The sequence below is a fragment of the Cervus canadensis genome, chromosome 2, assembly GCF_019320065.1.
Source record: "Cervus canadensis isolate Bull #8, Minnesota chromosome 2, ASM1932006v1, whole genome shotgun sequence".
Lineage (NCBI taxonomy): Eukaryota > Metazoa > Chordata > Mammalia > Artiodactyla > Cervidae > Cervus > Cervus canadensis.
The window spans coordinates 78,931,543-78,947,686 of record NC_057387.1 but is presented as its reverse complement, the minus strand read 5'-3'; the positions used below and the strand labels follow the sequence as shown (position 1 = coordinate 78,947,686).

The following is a 16,144-nucleotide window of genomic DNA, read 5'->3' as shown; positions in this document are numbered from 1 at the left end:
ATGTGGTCCAAAATGTGGAGAAGGGAATGGCAAACCACTTCAGTATTCTTGCCTTGAGAACCCCATGAACAGTATGAAAAGGCAAAAAGATAGGACACTGAAAGATGAATTCCCCAGGTTGGTAGGTGCCCAATATGCTACTGGAGATCAGTGGAGAAATAACTCCAGAAAGAATGAAGGGATGGAGCCAAAGTAAACACAGCACCCAGTTTTGGATGTGACTGGTGATGGAAGCAAGGTCCAGTGCTGTAAAGTGCAATACTGCATAGGAACCAGGATTGTTAGGTCCATGAATCACGGCAAATTGAAAGTGGTCAAACGGGAGATGGCAAGAGTGAATATCAACATTTTAGGAATCAGTGAACTAAAATGGACTGGAACAACTGAATTTAACTCAGATGACCATTATATTGATGACTGTGGGCAAGAATCCCTTAGAAGAAATGGAATAGCCATTATAGTCAACAAAAGAGTCCAAAATGCAGTACTTGGGTGCAGTCTCAAAAACAACACAATGATCTCTGTTCATTTCCAAGGCAAACCATTCAATATCACAGTAATTCAAAAGAAGCTGAAGTTGAACAGTTCTATGAAGATCTACAAAACCTTCTAGAACTAACACCCAAAAAAGATGTCCTTTTCATTATAGGGGACTGGAATGCAAAAGTAGGAAGAAATACATGAAATAACAGGCAAAATTGGCCTTGGAGTACAGAATGAAGCAGGGCAAAAGTTAATAGAGTTTTGCCAAGAGAAAGTACTGGTCATAGCAAACACCCTTTTCCAGCAACACAAGAGAAGACTCTACACATGGATATCACCAGATGGTCAACAGTGAAATCAGATTGATTATATTCTTTGCAACCAAAAATGGAGAAGCTCTATAAAGTCAGCAAAAACTGGACTGGGAGCTGACTGTACGATTATACAGTGGACCATCTTGGGGATGGTCTTAATCACTGCCTCCTGTACAATGTCACTAAGCTCCGTCCATAGTTCTTCAGGCACTGTCTATCAGATCTAATCACTTGAATTTATTTGTCACTTACACTGTATAATCGTAAGGGATTTGATTTAGGTCATACCTGAATGGTCTTGTGGTTTTCCCTACTTTCTTCAATTTAAGCCTAAATTTGGCAGTAAGGAATTTGTGACATGAACCACAGTCAGGTCCAGGTCCAGTTGTTGCTGACTGTATAGAGCTTCTCTATCTTTGGTTGTAAAGAATATAATCAACCTGATATTGGTATTGACCATCTGGTGATGTCCATGTGTAGAGTCTTATCTTGTGTTGCTGGAAGAGGGTGTTTGCTATGACCAGTGTGTTCTCTTGGCAAAACTCTGTTAGCCTTTGCCCTGCTTCATTTTGTACACCAAGGCCAAACTTGCCTGTTGCTCCAGGTATCTCTTGACTTCCTACTTTTGCATTCCAATCCTGTATAATGAAAAGGACATCTTTTTGTGGTGTTAGTTCTAGAAGGATTGTAGGTCTTCATATAACAGTTCATTAAAATAAGGTATTGAGGGTAGGCCCTAATCCAGTATGATTGGCATCCTTATAAAAAACAAAACAAAACAGACATTTGGACGCAGAGATAGACATGCACAGAAGGAAAATAATGAGATGACAGAGAGAAGGCGGCCCCATAAAGGAGGAGGCAGAGATTGGAGTCATGCTGTCAGATGCCAAGAAGTGCCTGGGGCCCTCAGAACCTGGGAGAGAAGCCCTGGCTGACCTGATCCCTTGGGTCACATGTCTCTTCCTTGCTGGGCTGTTACTGCTTTTAAATCTAGATTGTGTTGACTGGGGGGTCACACTCAGGTGGCTTTATAATTGTGCCAGCCTGAATTGTCACCCTCCTTGCTCCCTAACTGAACCCCCTTAGATCACTGACTCCCTCTTCCTGGGTCCCGGGTGGGCTCCTGGTGTGCAAACATTGCCCTTTGGTAGGATTTTAATTACTTGTATCTCAGTCTGCAACCTGCCTGACCAGACCTCTGAACCCTGAGACCCAGACACCCCAAATCACCCACAAGTGAGGCTCTGCTCTGCCTTTCCCTGACTGAAAGCACCGTGATCCAGCCATCCAGGAAAACATTGTGCCATCTGTGAATGGTAGCTCCTGGCACACAGGGGCAGAAGGTGTTGGTTACTAGGACACTGAGATGACACCCCCTGGAGTTGTGCAAGAGAAGTGACTAGTGTCACTGTAGGTTCAAACATCCTTTGAGTGTGGCAGTGCCTCCTTCAGACAAGGTTCCTTCTCTGCTCCTGGACCCCTACCCTTCTTTTCCACCCCACTTCACCAGCTGGATGAGACTGAACCCTTCCACAAGACCACTGTGCTGACCAGTGAGTGTGGGGTACGTGGGGCAGGAGTTAGGGAAATGACTTGGAGATGAGACAGCAGAGATGTCAACTTTATTACTGATCACAGCTAGAAAGAAGGACATAACTTAAATGTACACAGTGAGTACCTCACACTTGAACCCAGAATCCCATGTTCACTCTGGTCACAGGCAGAGACCTCAATGTCTAGTGTTCCCATGATATTGTCCTTTATAATAGAAATATATATAGGACTTTGTCCCATTTCTGGCACAGAGCTCCTAAAACCATTGGAATCTCTTAAGTGATGAGAGCCATAAAGGGGTCTTCTGTATGCTAATGAACAACTTCTGGATGGCAGCTGAGGATGGGGACTGACTGCCAGGATAACCCACATTGTGATTAAAGGGTTGGAACTCTTCAGTCATACTCCTCTGACCTCCTGACTTCCGAGGAGATGAGAGGGGCTGAAGATTGAGATCAATCACCACTGGCCAATGATTCAATCAGTCATGCCTGTGTTGAAACCTCCATAACAATCCAAGGCTCAGAGTTGGTAGAGCTCCCGGGTTTGTGAATTCATGGAGATACAAAGAGTAGCATACTTTGAGAGGATAAAGAAGCTCTATGCCCTTTTCCCCCTCCTTACCCTATGCATCCCTACCATCTGGTTGTTCCTGAGTCATACCCTTTAATGATAAACCTGTGATCTAGGAAGTAAATGTTTCTCTGAGTTCTGTGAGATCCTGTAACAAATTAACTGAACCCAAGAGGAGGTCATGAGAGCCCCTAAGCTACAACCGCTCAATCAAAAGCACAGGTGACAACCTGGGTTTGTGATTGGCATCTGAAAGGCAGGGCAGTCTTGTGGGACTGAACCCTTAACTTTTGATATCTGGTTCCATTTCCAGGTACATAGTATCAGATAAGTTGAAAGGTAGGACACCCAGCTGGTGCCCAAGAATGGTTTGGATGAGGGGAACATCCCACACACTGGAACTGGTTATCAGAAACTTAGTCCCTTAGTGAGGCATGGCTGGGCCTGTCCTGCTGAGCCAGCAGTGGATGGAAAGCAGACCTGCATGCATCCTCTCTATGGGAAGGCAGAGCAGAGACAGGTCCTGGCCTTTGCTCCCACCCTCTTCTGGATCTACAGTCCCCTATGCTACACATAGGACCTTGTTGTTTATCCATCCTACAAATAATAGTTTGCATCTGCTAATCCCAAAGTCCCAATCCTTTCCTCCCTTACCCCTTTGCAACCACATATCTGTTCTCTATGTCTGTGAGTCTGTTTCATAGACAAGCTCATTTGTGTCATATTTTAGATTCCACATGTAAGTGATATCATATGTGTTGTGTTTCTGTTTCATAGATAAATTCAGTTGTGTCATATTTTAGATTCCACAAATGTGATATCATAGAGTGTTGTGTTTCTGTTTTGTAGATAAGTTCATTTGTGTCATAATTTATATTCCACATACAAGTGATAAATGATATTTGTCTTTATCTTTCTGACCTACTTTGTTTAGTATGATAATTTCTAAGTCCATCCATGTTGCTTTAAATGGCATTATTTCATTCTTTTTTTAGGCTGAGTGAGAGTTATTCCATTTTGTATATGTGTGTATATATATATATGTATATATATATATACACACTCATATATATTCTTTATCTCTCATTTGTCTTTATCCATTCATCTGTCAATGCTCATTTAGGTTGATTTCATTTTTTGGTTAGTGTAAATAGTGTTGTTATGAACATAGAGGTTCAGTATTTTTTAATTATAGTTTGGTCTGGATAGTGGGATTGCTTTATAACATGGCAAATCTATTTTCAGTTTTTTGAGGAACTTCCATACTGTTCTTCACAGTGACTGTACCAATTTATATAATTACCAAAAGGGCATAAAAGTTTCCTTTTCTCCACACACTCCAGCATTTGTTATTCGTAGACTTTTTTTATGATGGCCTTTCTGACCTGTGTAAGGTGGTACCTCATTGTAGTTTTGATTTGGATTTCTCTAACAGTTAGTGATGATGAACGTTTCTTCACTTGCCTATTGGCCATCTGCATGTCTTCTTTGGGGAAATGTCTGTTTAAGTCTTCTGCCCATTTTTTATTTTTTTGTTATTGAGTTGTATACATGTGTGCTTAATAGCTTAGTAGTGTCTGACTCTTTGAGTAGTATGAGCTGTTTGTTGGAAATTAAGCCCTGGTTGATAGTATCACTTGCAAATATTTCTTCCCAGCCTGTCTCATTTTAGACCGTTTAGACTGCCCTGGGATGCTGAGTGTACTTGTCCTATTTCTCCTGAAACAGATTAGAAATGTGCAATGGTGTAAACAAGTTAGAGAATTATTTGTTACTCACATAGCAGATGGGGAAAAAATAGTCAGGAGCACATCCAATGGCTTTACAGTGCTGGGGGCCTAAGTTTTTTCTGACTTGTTATTCTATGATCCCTAGATTGTTGGCCTCACCTTCATGGATCAAGATATGTCGCTACCACATTCCAGCCAGTGAGAAGGGAGAAATGCATTTCCACTCTTCTTTAAAGGCAGGAGTCAAAAAAATAAATAAATAAATGCAGAAGCCAGGGTTTGCAGGGGCTCCCTGGTAGCTCAGATGGTAAAGATCTTCCTGCAATGGAGGAAACCCCAGTTTGATTCCTGGGTCAGGAAGAACCCCTGGAGAAGAAAATGGCTACCCACTCCAGTATTCTTGTCTGGAAAAATCAGTGGACAGAGAAACCTGGCAGGCTACGATCCATGGCGTTGGAAAGAGTTGGACACGACTGAACAACTAACTGTTATGTGGTCACATCAAGCTGTGAGGATTACTGGGAGATGGAGTCTGTTCTGGGTAGTGATGTGTCCAGCTAAAAGTTGGGGATTCTACTACTAAGAATGATGGGAAGAATAGATATTGGGGACAGAGACACCAACATTTCCCTGTAATTCATTTTTGACCTTTCTCCACAATCCATTTGTCATCACATCCTGGCCCATGACCACTCCTGATGCCTTTCCCTACTCTTTATCCCTGCTGATACCACAATGGAATGGCCCTTACAGCTTTATAACTTTTGTCTTAAGAGAATTTTTTAGCAGATCTTTTTGCCTCCAGTCTTGTTCCACCCTCCTCCAGTGATCTTTCTAAAGTGAAAATCTGATTGTGCGGCTCCACTGGTGATAAGGTCTTCAAAGGCTCCACTGCTCAGAGAAGTGAGATTTTAACTGCAGATTTCTGAACCCCTGAAATTATATACATATTTGGCACACATGTGTATTTTTCCAAAGAAAGCTTCAGATTCAAGGAGTCCGTGATTCCCCCTCAGGTTATAAGCTCAAGTTTAAATCCCTCATCAATGAAAAAGTGAGATGTGTCCACCAACCTTCTTCTCACATCTCCTCTCTGGACACTTGTCCTGTGCAACCTAAACCCAAGACCTCCTGAAATGACTCTGAAAGAACAGATCATGCTCTTTCACACTCCACATCTTTGTGCCTACTATTCTAACTGGAATGCCTGGGCAAACTCCTACACATCTTTATGGCTTAACTTAAAAGTTGACCCCTCTGGAGTCTTCTCCACTCCCTCTGGTCTGGTCAAGTCAGTCACCCCAGCTGTATTTAGACTTCCATTATATTCATCCTAGTTGCGGTCAGCCTATGTCTTTCTCCTCCACCAAACCATGAACTCTGGAGCCTAGGACCCAGCATAAATAGTCCACAAATGTTTGTTGAGACAATGTCACTCATGCCCTCAAGCCTGGAATATTCTTTCTAAAATGTAAATCTGAGCACTGTGTATTATGTCCCTATTTCCTTCACGTCTTGTTATAGTGGCTTTCTCTCTGGTCTCATCTTGCGATCCCTCCTTTTTTCTACTCCAGGAACACTGGAGTTCTTCTAATGCCCCAAATGTGTTCTCCCTTGTCTTGAGTCTTTAATGCACGCTTCCTCAGCTCTTCTTTGCCAGACTAATGCCTAGTCATTCTTCAGAGTGCTTACACAGTCCTCACGAAGCCTTCCTTGATCCCCTCCTCACCTGCGGACTAGGCTGAGGGTCCCACCTGTGCCCCCATCACACCTTGTACTTTCCAAGTGTCAGCATGCCTCATTCTGGGCCAAAATGACTTGTCTCTCTTGCCTACTAACCTATAAGTTCCTGTGCCTAACGTGCCTACCAGCATGTCCCTAACCCCAAACACAGGCTTGGAAGGGAGTAAGTACCTGAGAAATCTGTGTCAAATGAAAGTTAGACAAATTAATTTCTCCATCATAAATCAATAGCTTTTCATTGCCTTTAGTACAAAAAAATCACAGCTTTAGGATCCTTTATGATCTGGTTACCATGTATTTTCCGTTTCATCTCTTTCAAATCCACCCTTTGGTCTCAGGGTCTCTCTCAAACTCTACACAGCAGTTCGATCAAATTGAATGAAGGTCCTCGATGCTGGCTTTCAAATCTTTCAGCCCTGGCAACCCTAGTCTAACTGCCAGGCTCGGTTTTCTCCTCACCTCTCACTCACTCCTTTTCCTTTTCTGACTAATATTCACTAATTTATTTTCAATTAGACTCCTCTTTCTCTAGCAGCCTCCTTTGACTTCCTAAGACCAGCTCTGGTGGGCTTCATGGGTACCCTGTAGTGTTCTGGGCTTCCTTCTCACCACTGTTTCCCCAAGTAGATGCAATGACCATCTGAATTGTGTCCCCGGTGTCTCTAATTTGAGTCCAGCTCCTGTCCACAGTAGGCACTCCAGAATTATTTGTGAAACGAACTATTAGCAAGTATGTCTTGTCTTTCAAAAGTAGACTGCAAGAATTTCCTGCATTGCAGTGAGGGAAGCCGAAGTACCTGTGGGTCTCTCCCTAGGCCGGAGGTTAATATCTGTCTCCAGATAAATCAGGCAGCCTGATTTATGCTGCTTGGAGGTTGTGCCATCAGATACTTGATAATTGTATTAATCAGTGGATCCATGGCTTAAAGTCCTCCAAAACCTGAGACTGGGATCATGGTAACCTTAGACACTGGTTTTCAAGAGGGGACCACAGCTGCTTTCTAACAGCCCATACTGGGAACAGATCAGGCACCTGGTCAGTCTCTGCAGATATTTGAGGAATGAATTTTAGAGTAGTGACAATGTAAAGAGGCAAGCTGTGCTTGTTCATCTCACCATGTTCTGGGCTCAGACATTTCAACGGAATGGCATGGTTATAAGGGCTGAGGTCATGTATTCACATTCCAGACCCAAGAGGAAAAGAAACATTTAAAATCTCAGAAAGGGTGGACAAGATCTTTTCGATAATGTTTCAGTGGCTTCAAACTAAGAAAACCAGTTTGCCTTCTCTGGTAAATAAGCTATACTTAATATAATAGCTGGACTCAAATGAGATAATTTTTTAAAATGTGACCAAATGCAAGTTGCCACGCAACATGAGATGCAGAAACAGACTCTAAATTGGCAACATGAGACATGGACCCCTCACTGTTCTCTGTAGAACCACAACAGAAGATAAGACTCACACTGCAAGTTCCCAAAGGCTGAGAGCAAAGAAATGCAAAGAAATTTTGAGACAAAAGATTGAGAGGCAGCATTTTAATATATAAACAGTCAGGATAGGCCAGAGTCTTGCTGTCCCAGGTGTGGTGTGGCCCAGCAGTGTCAGTGTCCCCTGAGAACTGGTTAGAAATGTAGACTCTCCAGCCCCCTTCCCTCCCAGACTGACTGAGCTCTAATAAGATCTCCAGGTGATTTGTACGCATATCAAAGTTTGAGAAGAACTGGGCTAGCACATTATTAATGTAGGGTTCTGCTCTTAAAATGCGCTTTGAGGTCAAAACAAACCCATTTAAAGCATTTTAGATCATACTTTGCTTCATTCTCTCTGAGCAACACTGTCACATATCAGAGTCCTGCTCTAGGACTTCTGAGCCTCTCTTTTGAATCACAAGTTGTACTGACGTTTGCTGTGCCATTTGTGTAGACAGTCTTCATGGATTACAAATTGGACTCTAAGACTTCCATCGGCTGTTCCTTGCCCAGCACCCCAGGAGTTAGGTTGTATGATGTTGTATGATAACTTCCGTTTTTAGAGATGATGAAAGCGGGACCATGACTCACTCAAGGGGCATTAAGCAAATTTGTATCTGAATCAGATGAGAACTCAAGCTTTTGAGTTGCCAGTGTGAGGCTCACCCAACTATGATGTCTTTCCTTTTTATACAAGAGGGGTTTTTTTGCATGAGAGATTTTTTTAAAAAGAACAAATTTATAGATAAAGCCATGCACACGGTGGCCCCTGGGATTGTGGAAGTCTAAGAAGGAGCTTTTCAGAAGAGATCTATGTCTGTGCAGAACAGGCCCTACTGGGCCCAGCCTCCACATTCCTGCTGCAGCCCACGCTGGCAGGTTCTGCATCCAGGAGCCTTGGAAACCTCAGAACCTCATGAGGGCTCATAGTCTGCTCATAAAGGTGGAGTGGAAATGATCCAGGATTACTGTGAGGGCCATGGGTACTGCTGCTTCCCAGGTGGCTCAGTGGGTGAAGAATCTGCCTGTAATGCAGGAGACCTCGGTTCAATCTCTGGGTAAGGAAGATCCTTGGAGAAAGAAATGGCTACCCACGCCAGTATTCTTGCCTAGGAAAACCCATGGACCAACGACAGAGGAGCCTGGTGGGCTACAGCCCATGGGGTCACGAGTTGGACAGGACTTAGCAACTAAACCACCAAGGATACTACTATGAAGAAAAAGGTGGCTTCTAGATGACATGAACCTACCCTGAGAAGGATGCTCACTCTGATTCATTTGTTTCTTTCACAGATTTAGAAGAGCTTATGTAACTGGGCTCTGCCTAAATACACGTGATGTGCTTCATTAGTTTGGATAATTTTCTATTTAATTTCAATTTCCCTGGAGCAAAGTGGAGCCACCTGATGACTTGGAAATGGTCAAGACTGTGTATCTGGCACTGACACCAATGTGCTTCTTCCTACCTCATCTGAATTTAAGATTTCTCTGTCAACCCCAACTAAACAGAGGCCCCAGTGGGATTTGTTCAGTTTCACCGGCCTGCACAGTGATTCTCCTTAGGTCCTCCAGAGAATGACTGCCAGGGCAGCTGCTTAAATCCCACCCCTTCCCCACCCCTCTTCTCTAGACATGCAAGTCCAATGGGACATCTTCACATATAATTGATTAAAAAACAAAAAGACGGTGCACTTTAAAATTCCATGTAAAAAGTATTGCTTTGCTACTGTGCTCCTGCCTGCCTGCTCATTACACGGTGTGGCAAAGGGTAGAGTCATGAGGAATTCGAGGCTGAAGATGTTTGGGAATTTTTTTAGCCGACACCAATGCACCCTGCACCTTGCACCCCTCTACAGCCCAGAGTTTTGGGGCTTGGCCTAAGGCAAAAACTACAAAGCATCCTAATGAGCAAAATTATACAACAGGAATGTATGTGCATATTTGGCATTGTTTCTTCTTTTCAGGCGCAGCCCTCTGGCTATGACCCATGCCCTCTCCACGAGGGAAGAGTCCAAACAATGCTTCTTCTGTTGATAGCTGCCAGCTCTTCCACAGCCCCTATGGCCCCAGGGGCCTGCCCTGCTTCGAGTGGGCCCGAAGCAGCCCTGCAATTTCCACATGGGCGGGCGATTTCAGAGCGATGGACAAAGCCGTTCGGCCAGCCTACAAGAGAGAAAGAAAAGGAAAAACAAATTTTTATCCCATCTGCTTCCCACCGCAGAAAGGAAGGGTGAGTTGGGAACCAGAGATATATACAGGGCATGGAAGTCTGTTTCAAGCATTCTCAGAGGAGAGGAGGAGACTCCAATGACATGAGGGTCAGAGAAACGGGCTCCCTTCAGTGGAAACAGCATTCACTCCTCGGAAATCTGTTCCGATGAAAATAAAGAAGTGTCACTTGGTTTTTAACACTTTTTCTTTTAAAATTGGAAAACAGAGGGATGAAAACAACTCTTCCATTATTTCATTACACAGACCTAAATGAGAGTTAGCCTTTTGGTGAATTTCCCTCCAATCTTTTCTTCTGTGCAAATGTGTTGTTGGTTTTTATGTAGAGGAATGATCATGTGTATCAATTTTGAATGTTGCTTTTATTTTTAACTCACCATGATATGCTATGAGACTTTCCCTGCTCTTACACAGTCATCAGAACATATCGTTTTTCTTATCCACTGAATAATATTCCATTATTTACTGAACTATTTTCCTTCTACTGGAGATTTAGGTTGTTTCCAAGTCTTCACCATCATAAACTTAGTGCAGAAAGCATGCTCCCATTCCTAATTATTTCCTAAGGATCAATTCTTCGAAATGGGCTTGCAACTAGGAAGGGCACATTCATTTTTACCTCTTCATATTTAATACCATGCTAACTTTTCTCGTGACAGTTGCAGTGCAAGGAGCTGCATCCTGCTATCTAAAGAAGCTGCAGGCAGAGCAACTCTCAGTAGGCAGCACCAGCCCTTCTCTGCACAGAGATGAGGGGAAGGGCTGCCATGATGCAGTAGACGCTCAGCTCCATGAGGGCTCCAACCCATACCCAGAATTATGAAACCAAAACAGCTCCAAAACCCACTTTTTTGGCAACTCATTTGGAGGCAAAATCCAACCTAAGGTTATCTCTGGTCCTTACTTAGCCCATTTAAATGTGTGAATATTTTTACATATTGCGACAAAACATTAATAGGTTGACACATGGGGGCCACCCAAGACTTACTAGGGTGCTCTCTACTGCAGATGGGGGAAACTACTTCCTAAAATGTGGAAATTCCACAGGAGCAGGTAGGAAGTGTTCACACTCAGCTAAAACCCCTTCAGTCTCTTTTCTGAGCTTCAGGACGGAGTCTAGCTGACACCAAGGCCCCCCACACACACACACGTAAATAACTATAATGTATGGCCAGAGGTCAAACAAGCAGCAGAGAAGCAGAGTGAGCTCCAGAGAGGATGACCACCCTGTGTGTATGGGGGAAGGGTGGGGGACAGGCAGAGGAAGCAGCGTTTCAGCAAACAGGCTTCCCCAAACAGACAAAGATGAAGTTTTCCCTGAAAAGGCCTCGTGACTCTTATCAGTCTTTGCAGCTTGGTATTTGTGGAGTTATTCGACAAATCTCAGTCCCCATGAGGTCAGCCACTGGATCTGGCCTGTTCTGCTGGCCCAGCCCCTGGCCCCACGCCCACAGTCTGGTCGGTCCTAAATGCACTGTTGAAAGAGGGAATGCCAGTGACATTATAACAGAGTATTCAAGTTGATCAATAACTTGAGCCACCTGAATCCTAACGAATATGCTCCTAGACTGGACAAGTCTGGAAGAAAGCAAAGATGTTTCTCAGAGGCATCTTGTGAAAGCCCCACAGAGGCACCCGGGGTTTATTTAGGCCTGTCCCCTGCCGCACTTCATCAACACGGAGGCTCCACATAACACAAATACAGTGTGATTAACCGGGCAAGAGTCACAGAGCCAGTCTCAGGGGACACGTGCAACTTTGACAGGGCCCACCTGGAGATGACAGCCTACATCTAGGAGCTCTTCAACTGCAGACATAGAAAGTGGAGGGCCACATTCAGTTCAGAAAGGGTGGCCAGAGAGACCACCTGGGGAGGGTGTGTCCCTGAGATGCCTCTGCCCAAGCACTGGGAACAAGTCCATGGCACGCAGCTCTGGTGGGAGTCAGGAACAGCAGGTCCCTGTTCAGCATCACTGCAGGCCCAGAGAGATGGCAGGGGCTCGGGCAGCCAGCACACCTCTGTGTGTGTGTGTGTGTGTGTGTGTGTCTGGTGGGGGGTTATCTTTCAATACGACAAGAACTCAACAAGAAGCCACTGCATATGGCAGGGGCTCGGGCAGCCAGCACACCTTTGTTTGTGTGTGTGTGTGTGTGTGTGTGTGTGTGTGTGTGTGTGTCTGGTGGGGGGTTATCTTTCAATATGACAAGAACTCAACAAGAAGCCACTGCATATCAGGCAAAGATGAGCAAGGCATAGTCTCTGCCTTCTAGAAGCTCTCAATTTAATAAGTGTTTTGGAGGCATTGCCCAAACAAGCCCTTCCAAGGGTGAGCCTCGGGGTTGGGGGCAGGCCTCCACCCTCACCACCACCTCCGCATCCTTATCACTCTGGCTGCCCCAAGAGGCTGGGTGATCAATTTCTCCAATTACCTTCCAAACTTGGGAAAGACACCTTGCTGGCTGTTCTGGGGGTTCTGCATTCACAGCAACCTTTAAATGTTGGCAGGATGAGAGAATCCAATTTCAAGACATGATTTCTCTCACAGTTTTCCAACGGCGTACCTAAGTCTCCATAGGAAACTGAACATTGGAAGGAGATGGTGATCATGATAAGGGCTGGACACCACCCCTCCATGCACAGCAGGAGGCACAGGGCTTGGTGCTTGCTGGGTCCCCAGTCAGCTGTCCCTATCTCCCACTGACATTTCTCACCCAAGTCAATTTGGGAAACTCCTGCTGGGAAACCTCAGCAGGCAGTCGGTGATTGATTGGCCTCTGTGAGCTGGGGTCTAGAATCTTCTGTGGGCCTGCTGACTGACTGCCTGGGCAACCCTGTGCTCGCTGGGCATCACCTAACCCTCTCCACCCTCCCCTAAGATGGGTTTCCGTCACCATCTCTGGTTTAGCTGCCCCATTGTTCCTACTTCCCCAGCTTCCAGCCCTCCCCCAAACTGCAGCCAGCCTGGTCCTCAACCCTGGTAAGGCTCTTCCCGATCCAGCACTTGACTTGGATGGCTTCTCATCCGAGAAGTTCAGTACTTCATTATTCACCTATACCAGAGTTTCTCAGCCTTGGCACCACTGACATGTTGGGCCAGATAATTTGTAATTCTTCACTGCTGCCATACATTGTAGGATGTCCAGCAACATCCCTGGCCTCTACCCACTAGATGCCAGGACTGACCCCTGCACATACTTAAAACAGATGAAAATGTCTTCAGACACTGTGGGATCTTCCCCGGAGGGAAAAATCACTCCTGAATGAGAACCATGTCTCCCTTTGAGGACCAGTCTTCTCTGATTGGCCCCTCCTAACTCCAGACCTTCACCCTCCCTATTCCCTCCAGACACGGCCCGCAAATGCCCTGGTCCCTACTCATTCATGCAGTGGCTGCTTTGTATTTGCTATCACGGTTCACCTATTCACAACAATAACAGTTGCCATTAACTAAATATTTCTTAGCTATCTAATAGGGGCTTTACAAATGTTACCATATTAAGGTCTGGTCTGTTACTATCCTCATTTATAGACAAGCATACTGAGGCTCAGAGTGGTTAGGTGACCTGCCCAAAGGCACAGTTACACAGTCCAGTTTCAAACTCATGGGTGTTTAAAATTCCATGCTTCTAACCATCACTCAATTTGTTGGAAGAACCATGGAGTCTTCCTGCCACGGCTCTTCCTCCACCTCCTGAAAGCAGCCACTGAGCTCTCTAGTCTGCGGCAGACTCCGCGAGATAGCCTCAGTCTCACTGCCTGGTGATGCCCGCTAACCAGGGACTTGCAAAGCTTCTGTCCCCCGTCCTGCAGGCCTGCCCTCTCAGGCCTCCTCCACTGCCGTGGTTACCCCATGAAAGGGCCCTGGGCCTGTTCCAGATTAAGGGGCCACCTCCTTCAGCCCCAGGCCAACCCTGCAGGGAGCTCATTGACACACAGCCTTAGTCTGACTGTATCCCATCTGGAAAAAGAGGATCTTATTTTCAGAGCCCGCCACTGTTCCCACAGGCATTTCAAGAGGGTCTGTGCTCTCCACTGATCACAGAAATGACTTCGGACAGAGCTGGGGTTCAGGGGACCTGAAGACAAGGGGCGGGTCTGCCTGCTGCCTGAGTGTGGTGGGAGGGACCTGGCAGCTTGAGTCACTGATGGAACAGTGGTGGGGAGTTCAGAGCCCCTTTCTTACTAGGGGGCGCTCTTTCCCTCCCCAGGCCTTTGTCCCTTTTGAACTGTGAGGTAATGCACAGAAAGAGTTAGTTTCTATGAGTGTTCTTAGGAGTCTGATGGAGCTGGTTCTACTAGCTAACTATGTGACCTTGCATATGTTACTTCACCACCTGGTGCCTCGGTTTCCTCATAAATGAATGGGTGGCATCAACAGAGTCAACCTCATAACGTTGTTATGGGATTTAAACAAGATGGTCTGAGGTAACTGCTTGGTATGGGTTAACTCTTCACCACTGTTATCTCATTACGGTCACCACCACCGTCATCACCATCCTCATCACTGCCATCACCATCGCCTTACAAGAAGACTGTGTCTGCCGATGCAGCTTCAGGCAGGCTGTCTCCATGAAACGGGCCCCTCTGTAAGGTGGGCCACTTCCAAGAGGGGACATGATTTGCACATGGTTCCTTCCTCCTGCCTTTTGGGAGCCCCGTGGACAGCAGAGCTTCCCTGCTCAAGCTGCTGCCTCAAAGGACACACACTGTTATTGCCGTGATCAGATGTGCTTCAGGGCTGAGAGCAGGCCTGGACATAACCCCTCAGAATGGTGTAAAAGGCTAGAGTTTTGGGTTTCCCAGCCCCAAGTCTCTCAGCATTTACATGGGTCATCTCATTTAAACCCAAGAACAGCCTTATGAGGTTAATTCTGTTGCTATTGCCATATGTTTCCTTGAATCCTGCTAGCTGGCAAGGTACTTTTCAGGAAGGAAAGTGAAAGACCCACTTGTTAATTGCCTATAAGTCTCACCTTGTCAGTCAGGCTGCTGTCGCAGGCTGGATGTGCCAGGAGCAGCCGTACCATGTCAGTGTTGCCATGGCGACAGGCCAGCATGAGGGCTGACGATCCATCATGGTCCTGTAGGTTGACATCTGCCTGGCAGCTCAGCAGCGCCTGGACCATGTCCTCCCTGTCGTGGCTGACTCCCAGCATCAGCGCCGTCTGGCCCCCCTGCACACAAACAGCAGGGGTGTGGTCAGGTTGTGGCTGATGGGAAGGACCCCCTCTATAGCCTACGTGCAAGCAGGAAAGATTTCTCTGGAAAATGATAGTTGATCTGAATCTCCGTGGTATGGGACGTATCTTCCTTAGCCTGGCAAACTTCTACTCCTCTTCCAAGACACTAGTCAAATGTACATCGTCTCTAAAGCCCTTGACTTACACTCCAAGCGCAGCTTTCATAACACAGCACTTACCATTTGGTTCTGCAACATGTCAACCTCTGTCTTTCTCATGGGCTGTGACATCTTTGATGGCAGGGACTAAGTCTTTTTCATCTCTCTCTCCAGCACCTAGTACCAAGTACGTGCTGATAAACGTTGAATGATGGAATAAACGGAGGGCTTAAAAGTCAGGAGCATAGCTTCTGACTGCCTGCCCCAGCCTAACTTCCTCTAGGAAGCCTGGGATTGCTCTGAATGCCTCTGATATTTTCAGCTGAATGATACCCAGAACCCTCTTTTCTCACCAAGCTCTCTGCGTGGTACTATGGTCATCGCTAGCCCACAGCCATTGACAACAATCTTTCACTTGCTTGTAATAATCAGTGCACATAGCAAGGGATCAGAGTCAGAGAGTGAGACAAAGCTCTGGTTCTGCTGTTTCCCAATGTGTGACCCTGGCCACGTCACTTGGTGTCCCAGAATCTTGGTCAGTCTTGGTGAGAGTATTTGTGAAAGTCAAATGAAATAAAGGGTATAAATATAAAAATGTGTGGTAGCTATTTTTTCTGATAATAAATTGATCATCATTTCCCTTGGATTTTCCTGTATATACACAGTACTCTTATACAACTTGATTATATATTTTGCACTCATG

General features: G+C 45.5%; 1 protein-coding gene across 6 annotated transcripts in view; it reads right to left on the bottom strand.

The window, feature by feature from the left end:
- Positions 1 to 7,924: 7,924 nt before the first annotated feature.
- The window catches only part of KANK4 (KN motif and ankyrin repeat domains 4), a 69,495-nt gene continuing 61,275 nt past the window's right edge, over positions 7,925 to 16,144 (bottom strand). For all 6 annotated transcript variants that reach the window (XM_043461125.1, XM_043461130.1, XM_043461128.1 and 3 more), the window contains 2 exons: positions 15,077 to 15,277; positions 7,925 to 10,036 (listed from right to left, as the gene is read on the bottom strand). In XM_043461125.1, the coding sequence (XP_043317060.1) occupies positions 9,932 to 10,036; positions 15,077 to 15,277 (306 nt within the window). In that variant the 3' untranslated portion in view covers positions 7,925 to 9,931. The remainder of the gene's footprint in view (positions 10,037 to 15,076; positions 15,278 to 16,144) is intronic.